Source organism: Microcebus murinus, chromosome 16, assembly GCF_040939455.1.
Source record: "Microcebus murinus isolate Inina chromosome 16, M.murinus_Inina_mat1.0, whole genome shotgun sequence".
In the NCBI taxonomy this organism is placed as follows: Eukaryota; Metazoa; Chordata; class Mammalia; order Primates; family Cheirogaleidae; genus Microcebus; species Microcebus murinus.
In genome coordinates, this window is record NC_134119.1 from 10,594,992 (window position 1) to 10,618,126 (window position 23,135).

A 23,135-nucleotide genomic window follows, 5' to 3' on the forward strand; every position below is an offset into this window, starting at 1 on the left:
AACCCAGCTGCTTAACCAAGCGCCTGGGCTAGGGGGAGGAGGAGGGAGCTTGTGGGCTGGAGGCGGGTGGGGACAGGCCCAGGGAGGGCTGGAAGGGGCCAAGGGCAAGGTCCCGAGTGGCTTCCTGGTGCTGAGCACCTTGGCCTTCGTGGGACCCTTGTGCCACAAAGAAAAGCATATATTATGATGGTGTGGGTATAAAGACAGATATATTACTATTATATAATAGAACATCTTATTTGACTTAAAAGTTCATTTTTTTTGTCTTCTGATTTTAAAAGCAATTCAAACATTTTTGCGGGCCCCATGCCTGGTCCTAACGCAGAGGCGCCCCAGGAAGGGAGGCTGAAGGTTCCTCCAGGGACGGCGGTGGGGTGCACTCTTCCTCTGCCCCGTGGCGGTCTTGCGGGGGGCTGCTCTGAGGTCCAGCCTGTGTGGGTGTCCGTGTCCCTGAGGTGACGGGGCCCTGGGCACAGCTCACCCCAGTGACCAGTGGGCGGCCGAGGTGGCCTTGGGAGTTCGGCCGTCTGGGCTTGGATCCAGACCCTGCCGGGTGGGACTGACCCAGACGGGGCTCAGGTGATTTGGGCAGAAGGGAGGTAGCCCCGGACCCGGTCCCTCCTCACCCACAGGCTCGCCACCAGGTGGGGGTCACGCGAAGGCAGGTCTCGCACACAGGCCCCGAAGGCTGGAGGGCTCCGCCCTGCTCCTCCCGGCTCAAGCCCTGGTCCCAGCCCTGCAGGCTCTTGTCCACGTCCTTAGCAGGTGACCGGGCACGTGCACACGTATGTGTGCATGTGTGTGTGTGTCAGGCTGGGGGTGGCAGGTCCAGTGGGAGCCACAGACCCAGGCCCTGGCCCGCCAGGTCCCCACACGCCCTGTTCGTGGGAAGGGGGGAAGACGTCTGAACAATATTGTCACCGACCAAACACCACAGTGTCTTCAACGCTACTAATTTCGCTCCTAAAGAAGTGTTCCTCAGCCACCGCGCGGATCGGTGAGCCCTCCGGCCCGGGCCGCGGAGCTGCCCTTAACGTGGTCATTCTCCCCTGTGTCTGGAGACGTCTTCAGCTGTCACAACAGGGAACTTCCCGGCCCAGAATGCCAACTGTGCCGAGGTTGGGAGACCCTCCTGTGGCTCATCCCGGAGTGAGGGCTGGGTTGGGGTGGTTGGGGTGCACACCCCGTGTGACACCTTGGCATTCCGGGGTGCAGGCGGGGCACACACAGCTGCTCCACACCGGTTGCGGCTGATGGTGAATCACTGGAGAGAAACGGCTGCCGCTTGCCAGCCAGGTGACTCCCTCTCTGTGAGCCTCAGTCTCCCGGTCTGTAAAATGGGGTGGCAGCAGTGCCCTCCTCAGGGGGTCCAGGGCTCAGCCCAGCATCCGGGGCCCAGCAAGGGGGTGCTGCTTGGCGGCTGGAGCACAGGCTGGAGGCAGGACTTCCTGGGCAGTGGGGTTATGAACAAGTAAGTCCACCCACACCCGGCACAGGTGCTGCTCTAGAGTGCAGGCTGTCCTGAGAGCCATTACTGTCTTCAGACACGACATCACACAGGCGCTTGGCCTGGAGCCGGACCACCAGGCCGCTCGCCCCATCGCTGCCAGGAGGGTCTCTCTGCACCCCCACTGCTCGCCTCACCTCAGTTCCCCGCCCGTCCCCACCTTGACCGCTGCTCCTCCACAGAGGCCGAGGGGGGGGGGCTTTCAGACAGATCCAAAGCCCTCCCCCCGTGTGTCCCGAGGCTGGGCTGTCACCCCCACACTCCACCTTTGTTTTCTCCCCCGACTCCCGCTGCCTTCCCACCTGGCACCCCCACTCAGCCCCACCCCCGAGGTGGCCCCAGGAGGCCCCTCCCCCAAAGACGTGCTTGTCTTCCAGGTGACCCCTGGCCGACCCCGCATAGCTGGTGGGAGTGGGTGACCCGGGCCATTTCAATAAAAATTTTCTCTGGAGAGTTCACAGAAATTCGTGAGTCATCTTTGCCTCGGAAAACCCCAGCGGAGTGAGCTCGGGGCTGGGGAGCGTGATAAAGAGAGGTGAGGGCCTCCTGGCCTGGCGCGGAGGTGCTGCCCCGAGCCTGGCGCAGAGCCACCGGCTGTCTGTCGGGGAGTGCCCATTTGCCCAAAGTCCCCGGACGGTGGACCCCGGGGCGCAGCCGGGGCTCCCCAAGGCGCTGATTGTTCTTCTCTTAGGCCAGAAGTCGGGTTTAGGAGAAGCCTACTCCATGGTCTCTGTCTGTGAGGCCACAGGCTCTGCAGGACACGCCTGGGGTGTCCCCTCCTGGCTGCAGGTGCTTCCGCAGGGTGGCAGAGCCAGGCAGCGGGACCCAGGAGCGAGGGCTGCCCTGGGAGGGTTCCCACTGCTCTGCCCAAACCAAGGGTCACTCCCCTCACCTAGGTACTCTGTTTAAAAACAAACACTTTATACCACGCGGAAGTCACTGGGCTCTAAGTGGAGTCTACCTTCAAAGAAATGCAACCAAACACAACGGCCTGAGGGCCCCACCCTCTGCGCCGGGAGCCAGCTCTGTGCTTGGCTGAGCAGGGACAGCGACAGTGTCAGCCCCCACACGAGAGGGACGGGGCAAGAACAGCGTCCTGGCCGCGTGCCGTGGGGCTTGGGTGCGCGCTTCACCTGGCCCAGGGTGTCCTGCGTGCTCGGGGGAACCCTGGGCTCTAGCCCAACCCTCCCATTCTACAGACAGGGAAACAGAGGCTCGTGGGGTGGGGGCTTGTCCAAGGTCACGTGCAGCTGGAGCCTCATTTTCCTCGTTCCCTGGGCGCACCTGTCCTGGCCGGGGCAACACCTGGCTCTGGGGGAGCTAAACAGACCCCTCCCCTGCAGCCAGGAGGGACGGGGGCGCTGAGCAGGGTGAGGGGAGTGAGGGGACCTCGGGCCTCGGGGCTTCCCCTCGCCGGGTCCTGGTCAAAGGGGCTGAGGGCGTCACGCTGCGGCATGGCCTTGCCAGCGGGGAGCTGAGGTGGGCGGGCCAGCGATGGGATCCGGGGGCAGAAACCTGCGCAGACGGGCGCAGGCTGGGGGGCCAGGCTTCCTGTAAACAATCCGGTCTGCTGACCCTGGGCCAGGGAGGCGGAGCGACTGCTCCTAGGGCCAGGGGGCTGTGCCCGGGCCCTGTGTGCAGTGGGCACCCCCTCCTCGTTTACTGAGACGCAGCATGGTCAGGCCGGTGGCTTATTGAAGGGGTGAGTGGACGCAAAGGGACGCCATTGCCAAAGTCCAGAGGGCACGGGAGCCTGCTGAGGTGCAGCTTCAACTCACCTCCCGTCAGGCTCTGGTCTCCGCCTCACCTCTCTGGGCTCCCCTCTGAAAGCACCTGATGCTCCTCTGGACTGTCCGCACTTCCTGCACTGGTCCTCTCTCTCTGGCCTCTGAGTCTTTGCATATGCTGTTCCCAATACTCAGCACACTCTTCCCTCCCATCCTCCCCCTCTGCCGAGCCAATTCCTCCCCCTGCTTTAGGTTTCGACCTAAGATGCCGCTTCCCCCAGGGGTTCTCTGCAGTCACTCTGTCCCCCGGGGCAGGGTTAGGGGTCCTTACTTGGCTCCCACGACCTCCAACTGGCTCCCCGTCTTGGAGGTCACGTGGCCTTGTGCTCTCATGGCCTGTCTCCCAGTCCCCTCCCTGGACTAGTCCACACCGGTGTGCCCAGTGCCCGCGTCCAGCAGGTACTCAGTACATGTGAGCTGGTGACCAGGTCGAGCGAAGGAACCCCAGACACAGCTCTGAAGAGATGTCCTTCAGTCATTCATTTACTCAGCAATCACTCATTCAACCACCGCACACAGCTGTGGACAGGACAGGAAAACTCCCAATGAACCTGCGCACTGTGAGACGGCTGGGAAGGGTGGGGGTTCTAGGGTGTGAGATAGGGTGAGGGGGCTCAGGGAGGGCCTTTCAGAGGGGGCTTGGGGACGAGGCCTGGGCCGCTGCAGAGGCTGGAGGTGGTCTGCGGCTTGGGCAGGAAGACGGCGTTCCGGCTCTTCTGGCTCTTCGCGCACCTTTGGGTGATCCAGACAAGTGCTGTGGCCGCCCTGGGCTTGGGCTCGCCATCAGCAAAGTGGGGCAGTGGGACCCCGCGCTCTCTGGGCCCCTCGGGTGCAGACGTCCGGCTCCCCCACAGCCCCCGGCGCCCGTCCGTCTTCCGTGCAAACTCACACGCCACACCCTGGGCTGTCTTGCCATTTCCTTTCATGCTAAACCAAAGCAGCTATTTTGGAAACTCCTATAAGCAAACTAAGCCCTGGCTGGCGTTTGAGTGGATAAAAAAGAGCCCTAAGTGAGGGACTGAGGCATAAAAGCCACCCAGCCCCAGGAGCCTGCGACGTTAAATTTAGCCGCCTCACCTCTAAATGAGGTGAAATTGCAGGTTCCCCGCGCCGTGGGCGGGGGAGGCGCAGGGGCCGTGGCCAGCAGTGCGCGGGACAGATTTAGTGGGGGTGGGTCCGTTCTCCCAGCTGCACCTGGGGGTCAGAGGCCCGGGACAGCCCCAGCGTCTGGGAGCAGCTGGCCTGCTCTCCCTGCACCAGCCGGCTCCCGGCTCCCGGCGGTGTTGGTTCGGAGAGAAGCGTCTCGGGACACGGGCGTGGAAGAGGCCATCCTGTCTGCCACCGAAGGTTTGAGAACTGCATGTCCTCTGTGCTCCCCTCTGTGCAGGGGCCCTGCAGAGTGCTGGCCACCCCCGGCTGCCCGGAGCCGAGCCTGAGCGTCCCTCCCCTACCCACACGCCTCCCCTTGGCTCCCTGGACCTGCTGCGATCCAGCAGCCGCAGGGTTCATGCCAGCCGCAGCAGGGAGGGGAGGGGGTCTTAAAGACCCTGCCCCGCACCCTGCTTTGGTTCCCTGCTGTGCCAGTGCTTAACCATTAGGAATGTCACTCTTGGTTGCAGACGACAGACATTCATTGGGACTTGTCAGGAGCTGCCCACAGGAGGCTGCTGAGATTTTGGGGTCCCATCCCCAGTCTTTGGGGGGAGGGCCGTTTCCCAAGACACCAGAGAACCACCAGGCCCAGCCGGGAGGGGGCGCAGCCGAGCCGTCTGGGAGCTGCCCAGGCGGCTGGCCGCAGGGCGCACGGGGCTGGGCTCCCTCACCTGAAGCCTACAGGGGATGGGCCTGAGTTTCTAGGCCACTCCTAAGCGCTACCTCTCTGGCTCGGCAGGTCCCCTCCACAATCCTGGGACTTTCCTCCCTCCCCCGTCTGGCTCCTGGTGGTGTGTGTGTGTGTGTGTGTGTTTTAGTGGGGGAAGCCCGCGTGGCCTAGCCTTAGGAAGCCAGGCTTTGGAGTCCAACACGCCCAGGATCAAATTCCAGCTCTGGCATTGGCTACCTGTGTGACATTAGAGGAACCATTCCCCACCTTGGTTTCTTTATTCGCAAAATGGGGGTAGTAATAGTATTCGCCTCACAGGGTGTTGGGAGAATTAAATGAGGTTCGAAAGCCCCTAGAACGGGTAGCAGGCAGGACCGGCTGGGCCAGAGGCAGGGCCGCCCGTCGCTGCCCATGGCTGCTGCTTTGATGCATAAAGTTTTATTGGAACACAGCCATGGCCGCGCGCTTTCACCATGTCTGTGGCTGCTTTTGCTCTAAAAGGGCAGAGTTGAGTGGTTGTGACAAAAACCGTGTGGCCTGCAAGGCCAAAACTATTTACTGTCTGGCTCTTTACAGAAAACGTTTGTCCACCTCTGCCCTCTTAGAATCTAGCGAGTGGTGGTAATTCCTCTTCCTCTCACTGTCGCCCGCTGCTGCCCCTGGGGTGAAGTGGGGGCAGCCCCTCCCGCAGGGCCCCCTGGGCTGGTGGGGCAGACGGACCGGCCGCCACTCGCAGTCCACCGTGGCTAGAGGGAACGAGGGGCTGCGCGGGCCCAGAGGGTTGCTGGGAGGGGGAGGCGTCCAGGAAGGCTTCCTGGGGAGGCGACGGCTGGGGTGGACGATGACGATGACGGGGTGGGGGGAGTGAGCCAGCAAGCCAGTCTCGCGTGGCAGATGCTGTGCAGGAAGGAGCCAGACCTGGGCTGGGACAACGTGAGTCTCTGGGCCCCATCACACCCCTCTTCTTCCTCATATGAAGAATGGGGTCACCAAACCTCATGGCATTGTCTAGTGAACCCGCAGTCCGGCATGCGGGTCTGCGCTGAGCCTTAGTTCCCCTCTGTCCTCCTTTCTGGCACGCTGAGCGGGAAGACGCGGCTTGTTCTCGGTGCACTGCATGGAGAGGAAACGGTTGGCAATCGTCCTTCTCTCTGACCTCAAGTGGAGCGACCTGGGTGAAGTTGGAGGAATGACCCAGGAGGCTGCTGGGGGCCAGGGGGAGGGACCAAAGCTGGCCCTCGAGTCCACGTCCCAACCGCTGACCTTGGGGATCCAAGTGAGGCTGCCACCCCCCCCCCCGCTCCCCGCTCGTCCCCTTCCCCAGCTGGGCTGGGGGCATCAAGCAGTTCCAGAAGGTTCCCAGGCCGCCCCACCCCTCCGAGTGTGTGCTGACGGGGATAGGCAGTGGTGAGCTGGTAAGAGTTTAACGAGCGTCAGAAAACAAAAGCATCTGCCCGTTTCCGTGGTGTAAATACTCCTGGCGTGGCTGAGTTCAGATACCGACACCAGCGTGAGTTCAGCGGCTCACACGGCTGCTGAGAATCTGGCCGTCGGCGGCTGTGAGCCGGAACAGCTGGCCGCAGCGCAGCGCAGGTGGGGCTTGGGGCCAGGCGAGGCCACGCACAGTGACAGGCGCCGACACCCGGGTCCCAGACGCGGCTCTGAGCTTCCCAGCTGGGGCTCTTGGGCCAGTCTTGGCACCTCTCTGAGCCTCAGTTTCCTCATCTATCAAATTAGGTGATGAATAAGGTCCTGCTCCTACGGGGTTGTGTGGATTTAATTAGATAATTTACATAAAGCATTTAGAGCAGGGCTGGCTTAATAATGACACTCGAGGAATGATGCCTCATTACCAGATTGCCTCAACTTCCCCATCTGTACTCAGCACTGCTGTTAATGGATGTGCAGTCTGGGGCAGCTCCTGGCCCTGGGCATGCTGCCTTCCTCTGTCACGGCTAGAAGTCGCTGGCGCCCCTGCAGGGCTGGGTCTCGGTCAGCCAATCACGCAGAGACAGCCGCTCTCCCCGGGCGTCCCGTGCCCACGGTGGGCTCAGCACGACTCTCCTTGGTTCCTATGACGGCCGCTGAGGGAACCCTTTGCTGAATCCCATTTTACAGCTGTGACCACTGAGGCCCAGCTGGGCTTTGAGCCAGGTGTGGCTTGTTTCCAAGGCTTCCCTATTTACAGCGCACGTGGGGCGTGGGGCGGGTGCACAGGTCCGCCGGGAGGTGCAGAGCAAGGGCTCTGGAGCCCCCGGCAGCGTTGACCCAAAACCAAATGCAGGACTGGACACCGGGCAGATGCGGCTCATAGAGGGAGTGACTCCAGGCAGAGGCGCCAGGCGGGCAAAGGTGCGGAGGCTGCTGGGGAAAGGGGTGTTGGAGCGCAGGCGTCTCCCCAGGCGGGAATCGGGGGCCTCAGTGGACTGGAGCTCTTTCATAGCCCTGGTCTGGGCAGTGGGGTCCCTGGACTCCTTGGATTGACACCCTGGCTGAGGAGCAAGGCATGAAACTGTAGCAGCAGAGATTTAGGTTAGATATGAAGGAGAACTTTCCAGCTGCCTGTGCTGGAAGACGCTGGGCTATGTTCCCAAGGGACGTGGTGGCATTTTTCCGATCTAGAGATGGTTTGGAAGAAACAGAAGACAGCCAGCGCTCCGGGCTGACCCCCTTGCAGGCTGGGTCAGAAACGGGTGAGGGACCCGGGGCAGTGGCAGTCCCTGATGCCAGCAGTTTGCCCTCATGAATCGGGCTTTGTCAGCCCCTGCTCTAATCCTCCGGGACCCATGGCTCCCAGTGACCTGCCCAATGGCAAGGCCAAAGCCCTCCCTGCGGCTGCCACGGCCCCTCAGCCTCTCCGCCCTCCTCTGGCGCCCCAGCCCAGCGAGCCTCCTGCTGCTTCTGGATCTCGTCCCATCCTTTCGCACCTCCGGGCCTTTGTGCCGTCCCCTCTGCCTCGAACACCCTTCCCTTCACCCCTCCTCGGCTCTGGGGCGCTGCTCCCGTGGCCGGGTCAGCCACCCCGGCCTCCCACCACTTGCTCTGCGCCGCAGCTGTCCGTGGTTGGGGGCCGGCAGCCCTGGGGGAGGGGCTCCGCCCGTCTTGCTCAGTGCGCTTCTCCAGCACTGCGCTTGGCGTGCGGCAGGTGCCGGGGCAGGTGGGAAGTGCTGGGTTCGGGGGTGCCGGCCCCGCCCGCAGAGGCAGCACTGCTGGGGCCTGAAGAACCCGAGTGCTGAGTACAGAGCCTGGGTTCGCGTTCTGCTCCCGCCACTTGCCCCGGCGGGTCCCCCCACCTCGCAGAGCCTGCTTGCCTGTCTGGGAGCTGGGGACCGCGGGGCTGTCGAGGCCCAGAGCGGCCAGCACTCTCCAGGGGCCGGGGCCAGGCTGACTCTCGGTCCTCTCCTTGCAGGTGACGGCCATGTCGGTGCGGGTGCGGTTCCTGTCCCCAGGGGACTCGGGGGCCGTGGGGGCCGTGGGCCGCAGCGCCTCCTTCGCGGGCTTCAGCAGCGCACAGAGCCGGAGGATCGCGTGAGTTCCGCCCGGGCCGTGGGTGTGGGGCATGTTCAAGGGCAGGGAAGGGCGGGGACACCCCTACTGCCCGTGACCCTGAGGCTGGCCCTCACGCCGGCTTGGAGCCCAGCGGGGCATGTGAGCATGTGTGCATTCGTGTGCGTGACTCTGGGTGTCGGGGAGACCTACCGCTTCCTTGAGTCCTGAATGGTGGTTTCAAGTGCTCGGGAAGTGGATCTGCCGGAGCTCAACAGGCCCACCTGGCAGATGAGAACACTGAGGCTCAGAGAGGTGGAGCTGCTTGCCCAAGGTCACACAGCAAAACTGGGCCCGAGTTGGGACTTAGTCCCTGGGGGTGGGGTTAGGAAGGAATGTTCTTCCTGTTTGAAAGGTAGGCAATGGTGCCACCTCCCCTGGCTCTGTGACCTGGAGCAGGTGACTTCACCTCTCTAAGCCTTGTTTTCGTCACCTGAAAACTAGGAATCACAGGGCTGCCGTGGGGCACAACGAGGCCAGCGGCTGGCACACAGTAGGAGCTTGCGGGGCGTTTCCTCTGCAGGGACGGCCGGGGGGCAGCCCTGACCCTGGCTGAGAGTCCCTGGGAGGCGCTGTGCGCCTGCCGCTCCGCCGTGCGCCTGCCGCTCCGCCGTGCCTGCTCCAGCGCTGGGTGCCGAGTCCCGGGGAAGAAGGCGTTTCCGCCCCGGGGTCACAGCCCGATGAGTCCAGGGCCTCGTGCCGGGCACTGTGCGAGGGCCCAGGGGACTGCCCGCAGCTGGCAGGCCCGGTGGGGGCAGTCCTCAGACATCCAGAGGGGCCCGACCTCTGCGGGTCAGCAGAGGGGTGGACGGGTGGGCCCCGGCCAGAGCAGGGCACAGAACCGAGTTGGTGGGCGCCCATCCTACCTAGAATACAATCCAGTCTGCTCCGAGGCCTAGCAGCCCTGGCCCTGCCCGCCCGGTTTCTCCTGTGCTCCAGCCCAGCGGCCTCTCTGCCCCCCGGGCCTCGCGCGCTGCGCCGCCTCCCTCTGCTGTCCCCACTTAGACGTTCTGTGCGACTTTGGCCCAGAGGCTTTGCCTTCTCACCCCGCACTGGACCCCGCAGATCCCGTGACCGGCTCCACCTGCGGCTCCCTCCGGCCAGGCCTTGGGGGGCTCTGAACTTCCTGTATGCTCAGGAAATGTGGATGCCCAGAAAGTGCCCCCAGGTGGCCCCTGCCTTTGTTTACCCTCTGGGATTCCTGGGAGCAGCATCCTGGGTGGGAGGAGAACAGGGGTGACCCAGCCCCATGACACCAGGGCTCACTGGCCGTCAGCAAGGGTCCTGCAGGGCCCAAGTCCTGGTCTAGGAAAGATGGCCCCGACGGCCACAGGTGTCCTGGACCCTCCTCGGGCCCCAGTGTCGGGGGTTCCAGGGGACGCTGGGCCTGGGCGGGTTCTGGGGTCCCTGAGCGGCCACTGTCTGGCTTCTGCCTCTGCAGCCCCCTGTGCCAGGTGAGGAAGAAACTGCCCACAACGTCTATTTTAAGTTCCCGTCTCCGTTCTACTCCCCGGGGTCTGGACCCCTGGCTCCGAGGCGGGACAGCCGGGTCGGGTTTCAGGCCTCCCCTTCTGGCCTCATTTCCCAGGTAACTGAGCCCGGCTGAAATGCAGCCACGCTCAGCATTGGGGCGAGTTGAGCAAGATAACCTCAGATGGGGGAGAGCAGGGCTCCCCTTGGGGTGGGGGGCTCATGCCTCCTTTGTCCCCGCCTCCCACCTTATTGTCTTGAAACCCCTTTGACTCCAGACAGGCCTTTTTATTCCACAATCAGAGAATTCACTTGGAGAAGCAACCTGGTGGGGGGAATTTTACACTACGGTGTGAATGATTGCTATAAGGAGACCATTTCCCAAGAGCTGGATTTGGGGGGGAGGAGGGGTGGATAGGGAGATGGGAGGAGGACAGAGGGGATAAAGAGGGCCAGGCCCTGACTTGTCCCATTCTGCCCTGATTGACAGGCACAGCTGCCTGCCACCCTTTTCCTGCCCCTCAGCCAGGTCTCCCCGCCCCGGGCTGTCGGGCGGGGCCCTAAGTGGGAGCACCAGGACGTGCTCACCACCGCGGGGAGTGTGCTCACCACCGCGGGGAGTCCTCTCCAACGGCTGGGAAGCGGGGGTGTGCGAACAAAATGGCAGCCCTTGGCTTTTCACGGAGAGGAGGCTGGAGGAGGACAGGAAGGGGCGGCCCCGCGTGCGTGACGCAGCCAGTGGCCGGGCTGGAGCGGGTGAGGGCGCGGGCCGGGCGGTGTCCTGCGCTGTGCCCAGGGCATGGGCCTCGGAGACCCGGCCAGGACACGCGGATGGCCGAGAGTAGAGTCTGAGCTCTGCAAGTGCCGTTTTGCCCTGGCCACCCACCGGCCAGTGTCACCAGACACCAGATAAATGGCGAGCTCCTGTCCTTGTTGCATGGAGCCCTCACCTGAAGCCCCTCCAGTGGTCCTGTGACTGCCCTGCCTGGAGGCCGGGGGCGGAGGCCGGGCTGGAGCCCAGCCTGCCTAGCTCCAGATCACGCTCTCGCAGCCGCCCCGCACTGCGGCCTCCGACCGCCAGCCGGCCGCGCTGCCCTGGCCTCACGTGAGGGCCGGGCCAGCGGGCGGCACGTGCCCGTCTGGAGGCTCGGCCGGCATGCCAGGGGCTGTTTAATATTTACCGAGTCCTCCCAGAGCTGGCGACTCACCCGCCCCCGAGGCTGCTCCTGCCTGGCTGGTGTGACACCTGGGCAGACACGCGGCCCGATTTCGCCATCCGGAGGCCGCCTGCCTGCGCGTCACCTTCCCCGGCTGGGCCGGCCCTCGCAGCGGCCGCCACGCCTGTCCTGCTGAACCCCAGACGGGGTGCTGGGCTCAAGCTTCCCGGGAGTGGAGCTGCCCGGGAGTGGAGCTGCCGGGCACAGCGAGGGCGAGGGCGCCGGGCCCCCAGGTGGACCGACAGGGCCAGGCCGAGGGTGCACCTGCTGGGGACTGTGGGCCCCACCTCGAGGCTGCCCCCGGCCCCTCTGAAACCAGCCTCTCCCTGGGGCCGCAGCCCTGCCGTCCCTGCCGGGCTGAGGATGGCAACGTGGTGGAAGGCCCGGGCCAAGAGGTGGGTGATGTGGACTCCAGGGTGGGGGGGAGGGGCAGATGCCTCCCTGGCTCTGGGAAGTGTCGCTTCACGGCCGTGAACTGCAGCCACAGCAGGTGAAGGGATTGAGCACTGAGGACGTGCCATGCTCGTGCCCGGGGCTCTGCACACGCCTTTACCGGGGGCCCCGGGAGTGGCGGGAGGGGGCGCCTGCAGCCTCGCCCCAGAGCTGCCTGCCAGCCGCCTTTGTGCTCCCTGCTGGCAGAGCCTTCCTGTCCCTGTTCAAATTCATGACCTCCCCCTCCCACTGGATGTTTGTCCTTAGCACTTGGTGTTATCTGATTTCTTTTCTTTTTTAAAAAATTTATTTAGCTTGACATATATATGGCATTTTTTGCCAGGTGCTGCTTGAAGTCGTTTATATCTATCAATCCATGTAAATCTTGCTCTGGACCCCATTTCACAGATGAGACAGTTGAGGCACAGAGAGGTTCAGTAACTTACCCAAGGTCATGCAGCTTGTAAGTGGGGGAGTCGGACATAAACCCCAGCGTCTGGCTCTAGGCTTGTTACCACTTACCACAGTCTCTCCCAGCTGGCCCGTCAGCTCCTGGGGGCAGGGCTCTGTTTTGGCTGCTGCTCTGTCCCCAGCCCCTAGAATGGTGACTAGCGTAGAGTGGACACTCATTCATTTAACAAACGTTTCTTATCTCATAACAGCTCCATGGGGGCAGGCACTCTTATTGCCCCCCTTTTACAGATGAGGAAACTGAGGTTTGGGCAGGTTAAGTACTGGGACTGACTGCTGGGTTGGAGTTCGAACGTGGGGGGCTGACCTGGAGCTTGCAACCTGACCACCAGACGGTGTGGGCTCGTGGCTCTGCGAGGTCCCTGAGGGTCCAGGGCGGGGTTCCGGCCCCTCTGCGTGTTGGTCTGTGGTTCGGCCGTGCAGCCGTGGTGCAGACGCTGCAGGGGCTTGGTCCCCGTCGGCAGGGGTGGCCCAGACAGCTCCCACGCTGGGTCAACGGCGGGTGTCCACGAGCGTGTGTGGAATGTGCAGCATCCAGCCCAGCTGGAAATGCAGCCTGGCCGCCCGCCAGACTTCTCGGGGCTGGGGCAGGGTGGTGGCCCGTGGCCCTCTTCTCAGGGCCGGCAACAGAGCTGGCGCTTGTCCTGCTTGTGCCCGGCCTGGCTCTGCCGCCCCTGCTGCCCTGCCTCTCCCTGTGGACTCGAGGGTGGGACCCAGGCCCCTGGGCTCCCGTCACGGCGCCCGGCCTGGGAGGAGCTGCTCGGGGGGCACGTGGTGGGACGAGTCCCTGGCCCTCAACGTGAGACCTCAAAAGTGCAGTCAGCCCCAGAGGGCTCTGGGGAGCTCTCAGAGCGGGGTCTCCTTAGCGGGGGGCATCTCCCGAGCGGAGTGGTGAGTCTGGGGAGTCCTCAGTGTGGTCCGTGCACTGGCAGCAGTGGCAGCACCAGGACGTGTCACTGCACGTTCTTGGGCCCCCAGGTCTGGGCGAGGCAGGGCCGGCGACCTGAGTCAGTCAAGTCCTCCGGGTGTTTCTGAACACCCTGAGAGACCCTGCACCCGGCTCCCAGCTGCGTTCTTAAGATCCTGTATGAGGGTTTGCACACGTCTGAGTTTGCACAGACACGCTACTACTCGGGCAAGTCGCTTATCTGAGCCTCAGTTTCCCTACTTGGCAATGGCTTTAAAAATAACACCTGCCTCCTAGGGTGGTTGTGAAGGTTGAATGAGATGTCTCTGCAAAACCCTTAGCAGCCACCTGGCAACAGCAGGTGCTCAGGGTGGGCCTGCGGTGGATGTGTTCTCTCCCGGGCCCCTGGGTCCCGGTGTTAGCTGTCCCAGCAGCCGTGGCCTGAGATTAACCTCTCTGCCCCGTGGAGACGTTAGTTCTCGCTGTGAAGGTGGCAACTTTCTCTGGGAGCTGACTCTGTCCTCCCCCGCCCTCCTGGGTCCCCAAAGCTGGAGGGCTCTCGGTCTGGGCTTTCGGCAGCCCCCCAGCTCTGCTTTGGTAAAAACTTCTCCTTCTGCCACTTGCAGACTGTGCGGCTCCCCCTCCCGCCCTTGCTCCCTCTGTCCCCTAACTGGGGATGGGGGGGTAGCCCCGCAGTCCTGCTCTGCCTTCCAGAGAAAGCTGAGCGCCCGCGGCCAGGATCTCTGTTCCCCGGCTCCCTGGGCGCGATGTGGTTCCCCCATCCGTCTTAGCTTAGGATTTACTGAGCGCCTACTGTTCACCAGGCTGGGAGCCAGGGGACAGTGACAGATGGATGTGACTATTATGACGATGCCAGCGTTTATAAAGCTGCCTTTGCGTCAGACGTTTGGCTTGGCATCTGATAGAATTCTCGGCACCACCCTCTGCTGTGGGTTTTATTGTTCCCTCCATTTTACAGATGGAAAAACTGAGGCTTGAGTGGTGTGTTAGTGCAGAGGTGAAGCTGCTTTGACAAAAGAACCCCCAAAATGCAGGCACTCGAGTAAGGGGTCATCCCTCTCTCGACAGTCCCGAGCCAATGGGCGGGGCGGGGTGTCTCCCCCACAAGGCTGTTCCGGGCTGCTCTTCCTCTCCGCTTGCGCCGCCGTCTCCACGGGCCCTTGTGCAGGGGTCGAAGCCGGCTTCCAGAGCATTCCTGTTCCCGCCCTGGGAAGAGGAGTCGGAGGGAAGTGCTAGCATCTCCCCTTTAAGACTCGACTCGAGGGCTCTAAGAGTCACTTCCGCCCGTGCCTCTTTCTCGAGAGTGGAGTCAGGAGGTCAGGGGGGCTGGTGGGCTTTAGCGCCTCGAGTGAGCCAAGGCCGTGTCCACTGGGCCTCAGCCCGGCGGGCGAGTTGCAGGACCACGAGAGGGGGGCCTCGATGCCAAAGAAGCCAGCTCTGCGCTGTGACGAGTGCCCCGACCCCTGCTCCTGTGATCGGCCCTGAGATGCTGTCTCTAAAGGTTGAGGGACCCAGCCGGCACTGCTGGAAGACGGTTCCTAGGCTCACGCAGTGCACATTCCCAGTTCCAAATGGCTTCAGCAGAGCAGAGCCAGCCGGCTCGCGTAACTGCAAAGTCCACCGGCAGGTTCTGCTTCAGGCATAGCTGGATCCAGGAACTCATTCATAACCTAGATCCGGTCTGCTGCTCTGTGTTGGCTCTGTTCTCCCCACATGGCGGCAAAAAGAGGAAGCGGGAAGTCCAGGTGTGTGTTCCCAGGTTGGCGATGCCAGTGGAAAAACCCTTCTCCCTGCTGTGAATTCTGGTCACTGGCTAGACTTGTGCCTCATGCCGCTCCTTGCCCACAGGAGCAGAATGTGTTCACTGGCCCGGGCCCGGGCCGTGGGTCTGCCTCAGGATGCCTGTGTATGCGTGTCCACGGGCAGATGCGTGTGTGCGTGTTGCTTTGTCAGGCTACCTTTCCCCCCACGCCACAAGCATCAGAAGCAGAGCTGGAGAGATGCCCCACAGGGAGGGGGATGGATGCTGGGCAGGTAAAGCCAACAGGGCCCCACCCCATGGGTAATCCACAAGGCTACGATTTGGCCTCCCACACGGCTTTGCCTGCACAGGCCGAGTGTGCTCAGCAGAGAGCGTCGGCATTTGAGCCGCTTGATTGTATCCTCGCTGTAAATGTATTTTTGATACCAGGTTTTTATTCTTTTAATCCTCAAACCCAGGCATCTCATTTTACATAGGAGGAAACTGAGGCCCAGAGAGTTTCAACAGCTTTCTTGAGACCACACAGCTTGGTGCAGATGGGGGCGGGACTCCAGGTCTCCCGACTCCCTGGGGCTCTTGTCACTGTTCCCAGAGTGCCTGTCCCCGGGGCGGGGTCTTGGCCGCAGCCCTGCTCTGACCTCTGCTCCCCTGCACCCCTCCCACAGAAAGTCCATCAACAGGAACTCCGTGAGGTCGCGAACGCCTGTGAAGCCCTCCAAGACGTACAGCACGCTGCGGAAGGGCTCGGTGTGCTCGGACCCCAAGCCCCAGCAGGTGGTGAAGATCTTCGAAGCTCTGAAGAGAGGCCTCAAGTAAGGAGGGCTGAGCGCGGCCTCTGGAAGGCGCGTCCTTCCGTCTGGCCTGCCTCCCCCGCCGCCTCTGGGGACGCGCGGCGGGTCTGTCTGTCCGGGTGGCAGAGGGAGCCCCGTCATCCGCTTCCTGAACAAGCGTGTGGGGTGCAGCCCGGCCTTGGGCGCCGGGCATGGGCGGTGAGCAGGGCGGGAGGAGCCTGGGCTCGCGGCGCTCCCGAGCGGAGGAGCGGATGGCGATGAACGCCATCGATTAGGTAATCGATCGACAACTGGCGCGGGCGCTGCGAAGAGGTGATGGAGAGACGAGCTGCTCCTGGCCGCTCCCCTCCCTCCTCCACCCTGCCGGGCCCTCCCCTGCCCCAGTCTCTTCCATGGCTCCCTGCTGCCCTTGGGAAGGCAATCGGGGGCGCTTCTGACCCTCAGCCTCTCCGGACTGTTCTTGCGTGACTCGCTCCCGTTCCCACTGTGCTCGGCTGTGTGTCGTCCGAGTGCCACCTCCCTTCCCGTGTCTGCGCCGCGGCTCCTGCCGGCCGGCTTCCGGGCGGCTCCATCTCTCCAGCACGGCGCGGCACTCCTGCTGCCCCGCTCGCCGATCCGTAGCAGCGGCTGTGACTCGCTTGGTGGTTTATGCCGATTGTGTCCCTGACTCCTTCGAGACCCCTAAGAGAGGCCCTTGGCTGCCCTTTCCAGATGAGGAAACCGAGTCCCAAAGGCGGGAAGCAATTTGTCTAGGATCCCTCGGCCGGTAAACGGGGAGTGGGATTAGAGCCACCGAATCGACTCTGGGCCAACGCTGAGCTGCTCGGTTGTGTCACCGGGGCTCGGGGCAGATGTCACCTCCCCACACCGCCAGCGTCCCTCCCCCTCCCCCCATGACCCTCGCTGTCCCCTCTGCCCAGCGCTGGAGGCAGAGTGGGAGCCGGGTGCGCAGGGCGGGCAGAGGCTTACCCCTGGGGTTGTCTCCCAGGACGTGGCCTGGGGTGGCACGTTTGAGACGCGCATCTGGGGCCAGCAGCACCTGGGGAGCCGGGGCGAGGGGTGGGCTAGCCAGAGCAGCCTCTCCCACACCTGAGTTGGCGCAGGTGGGGCCTGGAGGGCAAGTGACTTCCTGGTGTGACTGGGACCCACGGTGGGGCAGGTGGGCCCCAGCCCGGCCCCGAGTCCACACCCTTGACCCTGAGGGAGGCGGCTGTGCGCCCTCCCCGGGCCGGGCCCAGCGTCGTCGGAAACGCCATGACCCCGGGGCGAGGGTTGTGGCTTCCATGTGGTTTCAGACCTGCGTCCGGCCTCGCCCCTGCCGCGTGACCTGGGCCTGGCCTCACCTGGGCCTGGCCTCACCTGGGCCTGGCCTCACCTGGGCCTGGCCACTTGCTGCCTTTGAGGGTCCGTTTGCTCATCTTCAGGATGTGGGTCCGGCCGGGCGCGGTGGCTCACGCCCGTAATCCGAGCACTCTGGGAGGCCCAGGCGGGCGGATTGCTCGAGGTCAGGAGTTCAAAACCAGCCTGAGCAAGAGCGAGACCCCGTCTCTACTATAAGTAGAAAGAAATTAATTGGCCAACTAATATATATAGAAAAAATTAGCCGGGGATGGTGGCGCATGCCTATAGTCCCAGCTACTCGGGAGGCTGAGGCAGGAGGATCGCTTGAGCCCAGGAGTTGGAGGTTGCTGTGAGCTAGGCTGACGCCACGGCACTCTAGCCCGGGCAACAAAGCGAGACTCTGTCTCAAAAAAAACACAAAAACAAACACATGTGGGTCACTGGAGTTCAAGGCCAGCCTGGGCAACATAGCAGGACCTCATCTCTGAAAAAACAAACAACAAACTGAAATTAAAATGTGCATGATAACGGCAGAACCTATTTGTGGGGCTCGGGAACTGACCGAGAGCTCCCTTGTAACCTGCTTCGCGCGGTGCCGGGCGCGCGGCCTCAGTGCGCGGCGGCCACCAGGCGCCGTGAGCCTCGCTGGGCACAGTGGCGCCGGCCACGCCGGGACGCCGGCCGCCTGGCCTGCTTCTCTTCCTTTTCTTGTTCCTTTTCAGTTGAAAGTTCTTCCTCATTCTTTCTGCAGGGAATATCTGTGTGTCCAGCAGGCTGAGCTCGACTACCTGTCCGGACGCCACAAGGACACCCGGCGGAACTCCAGGCTGGTGAGAGCCCCCTCCCCAGGCAGCCGTGGACACCCCCCCCCCCGTGTGTCTCTGTCTGGGAGCCGCGAGGCTCACGGAATAGACTCTTTTGTGCTGGATCCGCTGTGCCCTGACCCTGGTGAACTTAGGCTCACTGGCAGGAACAGCGGGTGGCACCCCTCGCCATCTCTCTTGGTTCTAGAAGTGGCCGTAGGGTAGGCAAATGCGTAGAGGCGTGCACGTTTTAGAGGGTCCTATTTTATAGGCCTTGGCTACCGGGGAGCCCTGGAATTGGGGCACCTTATGTGATGCCAGGAAAGGTGTCAACTCTCAGGTGTGTCACAGAGGCCCCTGACGCTGTCCTTGATGGAGCCTGTGTGCTTCCCCGTGCCCGGCTGCTTGGCGGTGTTCCTGCGGGCACCAGGGCAGCGCCTTTGAACTGACCCTGGCCCTGTCCAGCCCGAGGCTCACCTGCTCTGGGCTCTGGCCACCCGCTTAGCAGAGCCATAGTTAGCAAAAAACCAAAAGCAAAATGAACAAAAAGGAATATCTGGTTAAATTATCTTTTAGATAAATAACAAGTAATTATTTAGTATAAGTATATCCCATGTGACCTTTGGGACATACTCATCCTGAACTAGTTGCTTGTTGTTTATCAGAAATTTAAACTTTAATTGGGTCACCTGTACTTTTTACCTGGTCATGCTGCCAGAGTCCTGCTGCTCCGGGGCCTCTGTCCCCTGGGCCGGGAGGGTCCCTCTTTCCAGCCTGGGAAGTGCCCCTCCTCTGTGCCCACTGCCACCCTGTGAAACCCCAGCTACCCTCCACGGTTGAGACTCTGGAAACAAAAGCAGAAGGCTCTGGTGCTTCGGGATCCTCCCCCCAGCCGGAGCGTCCCGGCGCCCCTCCTCCCGAGCACCCGGGTGCAGCGCAGGCTGCCAGCCCGATTGTGATTGCGGGCTGGAAACGGGGAGGGGAGATGAGTTTCTGCCAGAGCAGCAGCCGGCCACCTCTGTGTCCCGGCTCCCGAGGAGGAGGCCTGGGATCGGCCGGGTGGGAGAGGAAGGGCCCCAGCCCCGCGTGTGCCAGCCCACAGGGCGGGGAGAGGCCTGGTGGGCTCAGCCCTGCCTTGCCCTCTGTGGGGGGGTCGGGTGCTGCCAGGACCCCACCCCAGTTCCCCGCACCTGCCCCTCACTCGGGTACAGATCCTCACCCCGCAGCGTCCCTCGCCCCTTTCTCCTGGTTCTACAAGTAACTCTAAGTAAGGTAGGCAAGGGTGTGAATCTGTGTACGTGTTAGCTGCTCCCATTTCATAGACGGGCACACTGAGGCCAGGGACGGGTGACTGCGCGGAAGCCACGCGAGATGCTCACGTGGGGTCCCGCCTCCATGGATGCTGCTGGTTCTCATTTAACCAGACATCTGTTTCCAAGAAGCTGCTGGGCACTCGCCCTTCCTTTGGAAGGGTTGGGATCTTTCCTGTTTCTTCTTAAGTGGAGCTTTAATTTCAGGATCTCACATGCAGAATTTCAGATAAATACAGACATGGGAAAACAGGCTTTGCAGGGGGTTAACCCTTCTCTCCCTCTCGAATGACACCCCATCCCGATCTGTCGCACCCTGTTTAACCTTTGTGCTTATCTTTGCGTGTTTTTCTCCCTGGTCATGTGGTCAATAAATGCGTGTGGCAGTTTGGGGCCAGCAGTTGTCTCGTAAACTGAAATCACAGTGTGGCCCAGGTCTCGCCCCAGAGCGTCTCCCGACCGCGGAATCCCCCAGGCTCACGGGTAGTGGCTCTGATCCGTGTTGGCAGACCACAGCTTGCTTTTGTCTTTTTTATAGCGTTTATTGGTCACGCCTGCTCATTCACGTATTGTCTACGGCTGCTTTCATGCCATAGTGGCACAGCCGTCGCCGCAGAGGTGGCGTGCCCCACCTAAGCCTAAAGTCTTGACTTTCTGGCCCCTTACAGAAAGGTCCGCCTGCCCCCAGCCGTGCGTTCTTGTTCTGTTAGTCACAGCCTGGCCCTGCTGGACAGACGTAGTTCACTGTTCGCTAAGGCCGGGGGGCGGTGGGGGGGGTGCCGGCTGCCTCCCCACCCCCCTCTCGAGCTCTCCTGGTCATGGCGGAAGCCAGCCCTGGAACGATCAAGTCACGAGGGCTCCGTCTCGTAGAGCACCTGCTGTGCCCTTACTCACTACAGCCCTGTGGGGCAGGTGCGATCGCTCACCCCCTCTACCTGAGGACATGGAGCTCAGAGAGGCTGAGTGACCTGCCTGAGACACACAGCTGGGAAATGGCAGAGTCAGACCCAGAAGTGCCCACTGGAAGTGCACGTGTTTAGTCCCCCTGCCTCCCTGGCCTGGACACAGCCCACGTCTGCAGACCTGGGGGGGGGTGCAGGGCTGGCTGCACATTCCAGCTCGTCGTCCTCCAATGCTGAGCTCGGGCGCCCCGAAATGTAGCCTCGTGGGCCTTGGGGGAGCATCGGGACTCTGACACCCCCTCCCTCCTCTTCTTGCCCGCAGGCTTTCTATTACGACCTGGACAAGGTGAGTGCGCAGGTGCGGAGCAGGGCGGGCGGGGCCCGGCTGGACAAGCCCGACGACTGCACTGCCTGGGGGAAATGCCCGGTTTCCCCCTATTCTACACATGGGAAACTGAGGCTCAGCGCTGAGCCTCTCTCATGGATGGTGAGGGGCTGGCCCAGCATGGGGCACAGTTCTCTGCGTTAGGACCCGAGGGAAGGTGGTGGGGACCGGCCGATGGCCCAGGCTGCTTTTAAAGCATCTTCCCCTTTTCCGGGAGAAGCAAACGCGCTCCGTGGAGAGGCACATTCGGAAGATGGAGTTTCACATCAGCAAGGTCAGCGACCGGGGCGGGGCGGTCTCGGCTTGCAGGGCCTCAGCTGGGCCGGCAGGCCTGGGGTCTCCCTCTGAGCAGGGGAAGGGCCTTGGGGTGCGGGGGCAGCTGGAGGGAGCCGAGCTGAGCCTGGGGGCGGTCGAAGGACTGCAGGGCTCAGCCCTGAGGTAGAAAATGGGGGTGTCTGGGGGTCCCCCAGGACCGTGTGAGCTGTTTCCTTGGTTTGTGCAGAAAGACCTCATGCTCAGCCTTAGAGGGCCGGGGAGGGTGGCCCCCACCCCACTGTGCAGATGGGAAAGTAGAGGCCCAGAGGAGAGCAAGGATCTGTCTAGGGACACACAGCTCTGTGTCTGCGAGCCCGTTCGTGATACGGCTCCAGTCCCCCGTGGTGGCCGGGTCCCCAAGCCCATCTCCTGTTGCACAGCTGACACGTCCGTGGGGAGAGGGGAGGTGACACGGCTGCGTTTCACTAGTCTTTATTGTGCACTGACTGTATGCCAGTCGCTGCCAGCTGCCGGGTGCGGAGCGGAGGAGGCAGCGGTGCCCCTGCGCTGTGGGCTCGCGCTCGGGGGCCGGGAGAGTGCTGCTCGGGGGGCAGCGCAGGGTGGTGACCACCACCAGAGGCCGGGCTGGACGTGGCTCAGGGGTGGCCTGTCCGGGGGGCAGAGGTCGGCAGGCAGGCGTGGCCCGGCCTCGGCGTAGGCAGCGCCACCAGCCCGTGTGCCGCCGCAGGTGGACGAGCTGTACGAGGGCTACTGCGTCCAGTGCCGCCTGCGCGACGGCGCGTCCAACATGCGGCAGGCCTTCTCCAGGAGCCCACCCAGCCGCGCCTCCCGCGAGAGCCTGCAGGAGCTGGGCCGCAGCCTGCATGAGTGCGCAGAGGTGCGTGGGCTCCCGCGGGGAGGCTGCGGGGAGGCCCCTGGCGGCAGGGCGGGTGGCGGCCCTATGGCCCAGCAGCCAGCTGAGCCACCTGCGGGGCCTTGCAGGACATGTGGCTGATCGAGGGCGCCCTGGAGGTGCACCTGGGCGAGTTCCACGTCAGGATGAAAGGTAACTGGGCTGGGGGCCGGGAGGGGAGGGTCGGCGGAGGCCAATTTGGAGGGGGCGTCAGGCCTTCTTGGGGGCCCTGTGCTGGGGGTAGGGGGTGTGGGCCAGAATCCCAGCCCAAGCTTTCGTTCTCGCGTGACGTGTGCCTTCAGGCAAGTCCCATTCCTCTCTGAGCCTCAGCCGTGAGGACCAGGCCCCTCCTGTCCATTTCCGTGGTGATGGCTCATCCCTGCCATCCCCTCCCCGTAAGCTGAAAACCTACAGTCAGGGCCAGGTGCGGCGGCTCACGCCAGCAATCCCAGCACTTTGGGAGGCTGAGGCAGGAGGATTGCTTGAGCCCAGGAGTTCAAGACCAGTCTCTATGAAATATACATTAAAACTTAGCCGGGCATGGTGGCGCACACCTGTAGTCCCAGCTACTCGGGAGGCTGAGGCAGGAGGATGGCTTGAGCCCAGGAGTTAGAGGTTGCTGCGAGCTGCCATGAGGCCACTGCACTCCAGCCTGAGTGACAGAGTGAGATCTGGCGGGGGCAGAGGGGAACCGGCTCGTCTGTGTTCCAGGCTTGGTGGGCTACGCACGCCTGTGTCCCGGAGACCAGTATGAGGTACGGCCACCCTCCGGAGCCGCTGGGCACCCGGGTCGCGGCTGGGGGGCTCTGCCTGGCAGGGAGGGGGTGCCCAGCTGTGGCGCCGACCTCCCCCCTCTCCCGCTCACCCGCAGGTGCTCATGCGCCTGGGCCGCCAGCGCTGGAAGCTCAAGGGCAGGATCGAGTCTGACGACAGCCAGACCTGGGACGAGGAGGAGAAGGCCTTCATCCCCACCCTGCACGAGAACTTCGACATCAAGGTGGGGCGGGGTCCGGGGCGGGGCCGGGGCGCCAGGGCGCTGGGCGCAGACACCACCCTCCAGCCCCCACCCCCAGGTGACCGAGCTGCGGGGCCTGAGCTCGCTGGCCGTGGGCGCGGTCACCTGCGACATCGCCGACTTCTTCACCACGCGGCCGCAGGTCATCGTGGTGGACATCACGGAGCTGGGCACCATCAAGCTGCAGCTGGAGGTGCTGTGGAAGTGAGTCGCTGGCCCGCCCGGCCAGCCTGAGAGCCCGCCGGGCCCCACGCTCCCGGCAGCACGACCGCGCCGGGCGCCCCACTCGCCGGGCACCCCACTCGCCGGGCACCCCACTCGCCGGGCACCCCACTCGCCGGGCGCCCCTGCCGTGGCCCCCTCGCTCACGCCCTCACACGGGGGCCCAGGCCTTCTTGGCAGCCCTGCCCACCCCTCAGAGTTTCGATTCTTTCCGCACCAAAGAACTGTTGTAAGATGAGGACGACTGCCCCAAACC

General features: G+C 63.3%; 1 protein-coding gene across 2 annotated transcripts in view; it reads left to right on the forward strand.

Moving 5' to 3' along the window:
• Window positions 1–23,135, forward strand: part of RIPOR3 (RIPOR family member 3) — a 73,508-nt gene that overhangs the window by 35,142 nt on the left and 15,231 nt on the right. For both annotated transcript variants that reach the window (XM_012766168.3, XM_020281962.2), the window contains exons 2-11: window positions 8,526–8,644; window positions 15,608–15,754; window positions 17,826–17,904; window positions 20,412–20,435; window positions 20,695–20,748; window positions 21,478–21,627; window positions 21,732–21,795; window positions 22,354–22,397; window positions 22,514–22,639; window positions 22,716–22,861. In XM_012766168.3, the coding sequence (XP_012621622.3) occupies window positions 8,526–8,644; window positions 15,608–15,754; window positions 17,826–17,904; window positions 20,412–20,435; window positions 20,695–20,748; window positions 21,478–21,627; window positions 21,732–21,795; window positions 22,354–22,397; window positions 22,514–22,639; window positions 22,716–22,861 (953 nt within the window). The remainder of the gene's footprint in view (window positions 1–8,525; window positions 8,645–15,607; window positions 15,755–17,825; window positions 17,905–20,411; window positions 20,436–20,694; window positions 20,749–21,477; window positions 21,628–21,731; window positions 21,796–22,353; window positions 22,398–22,513; window positions 22,640–22,715; window positions 22,862–23,135) is intronic.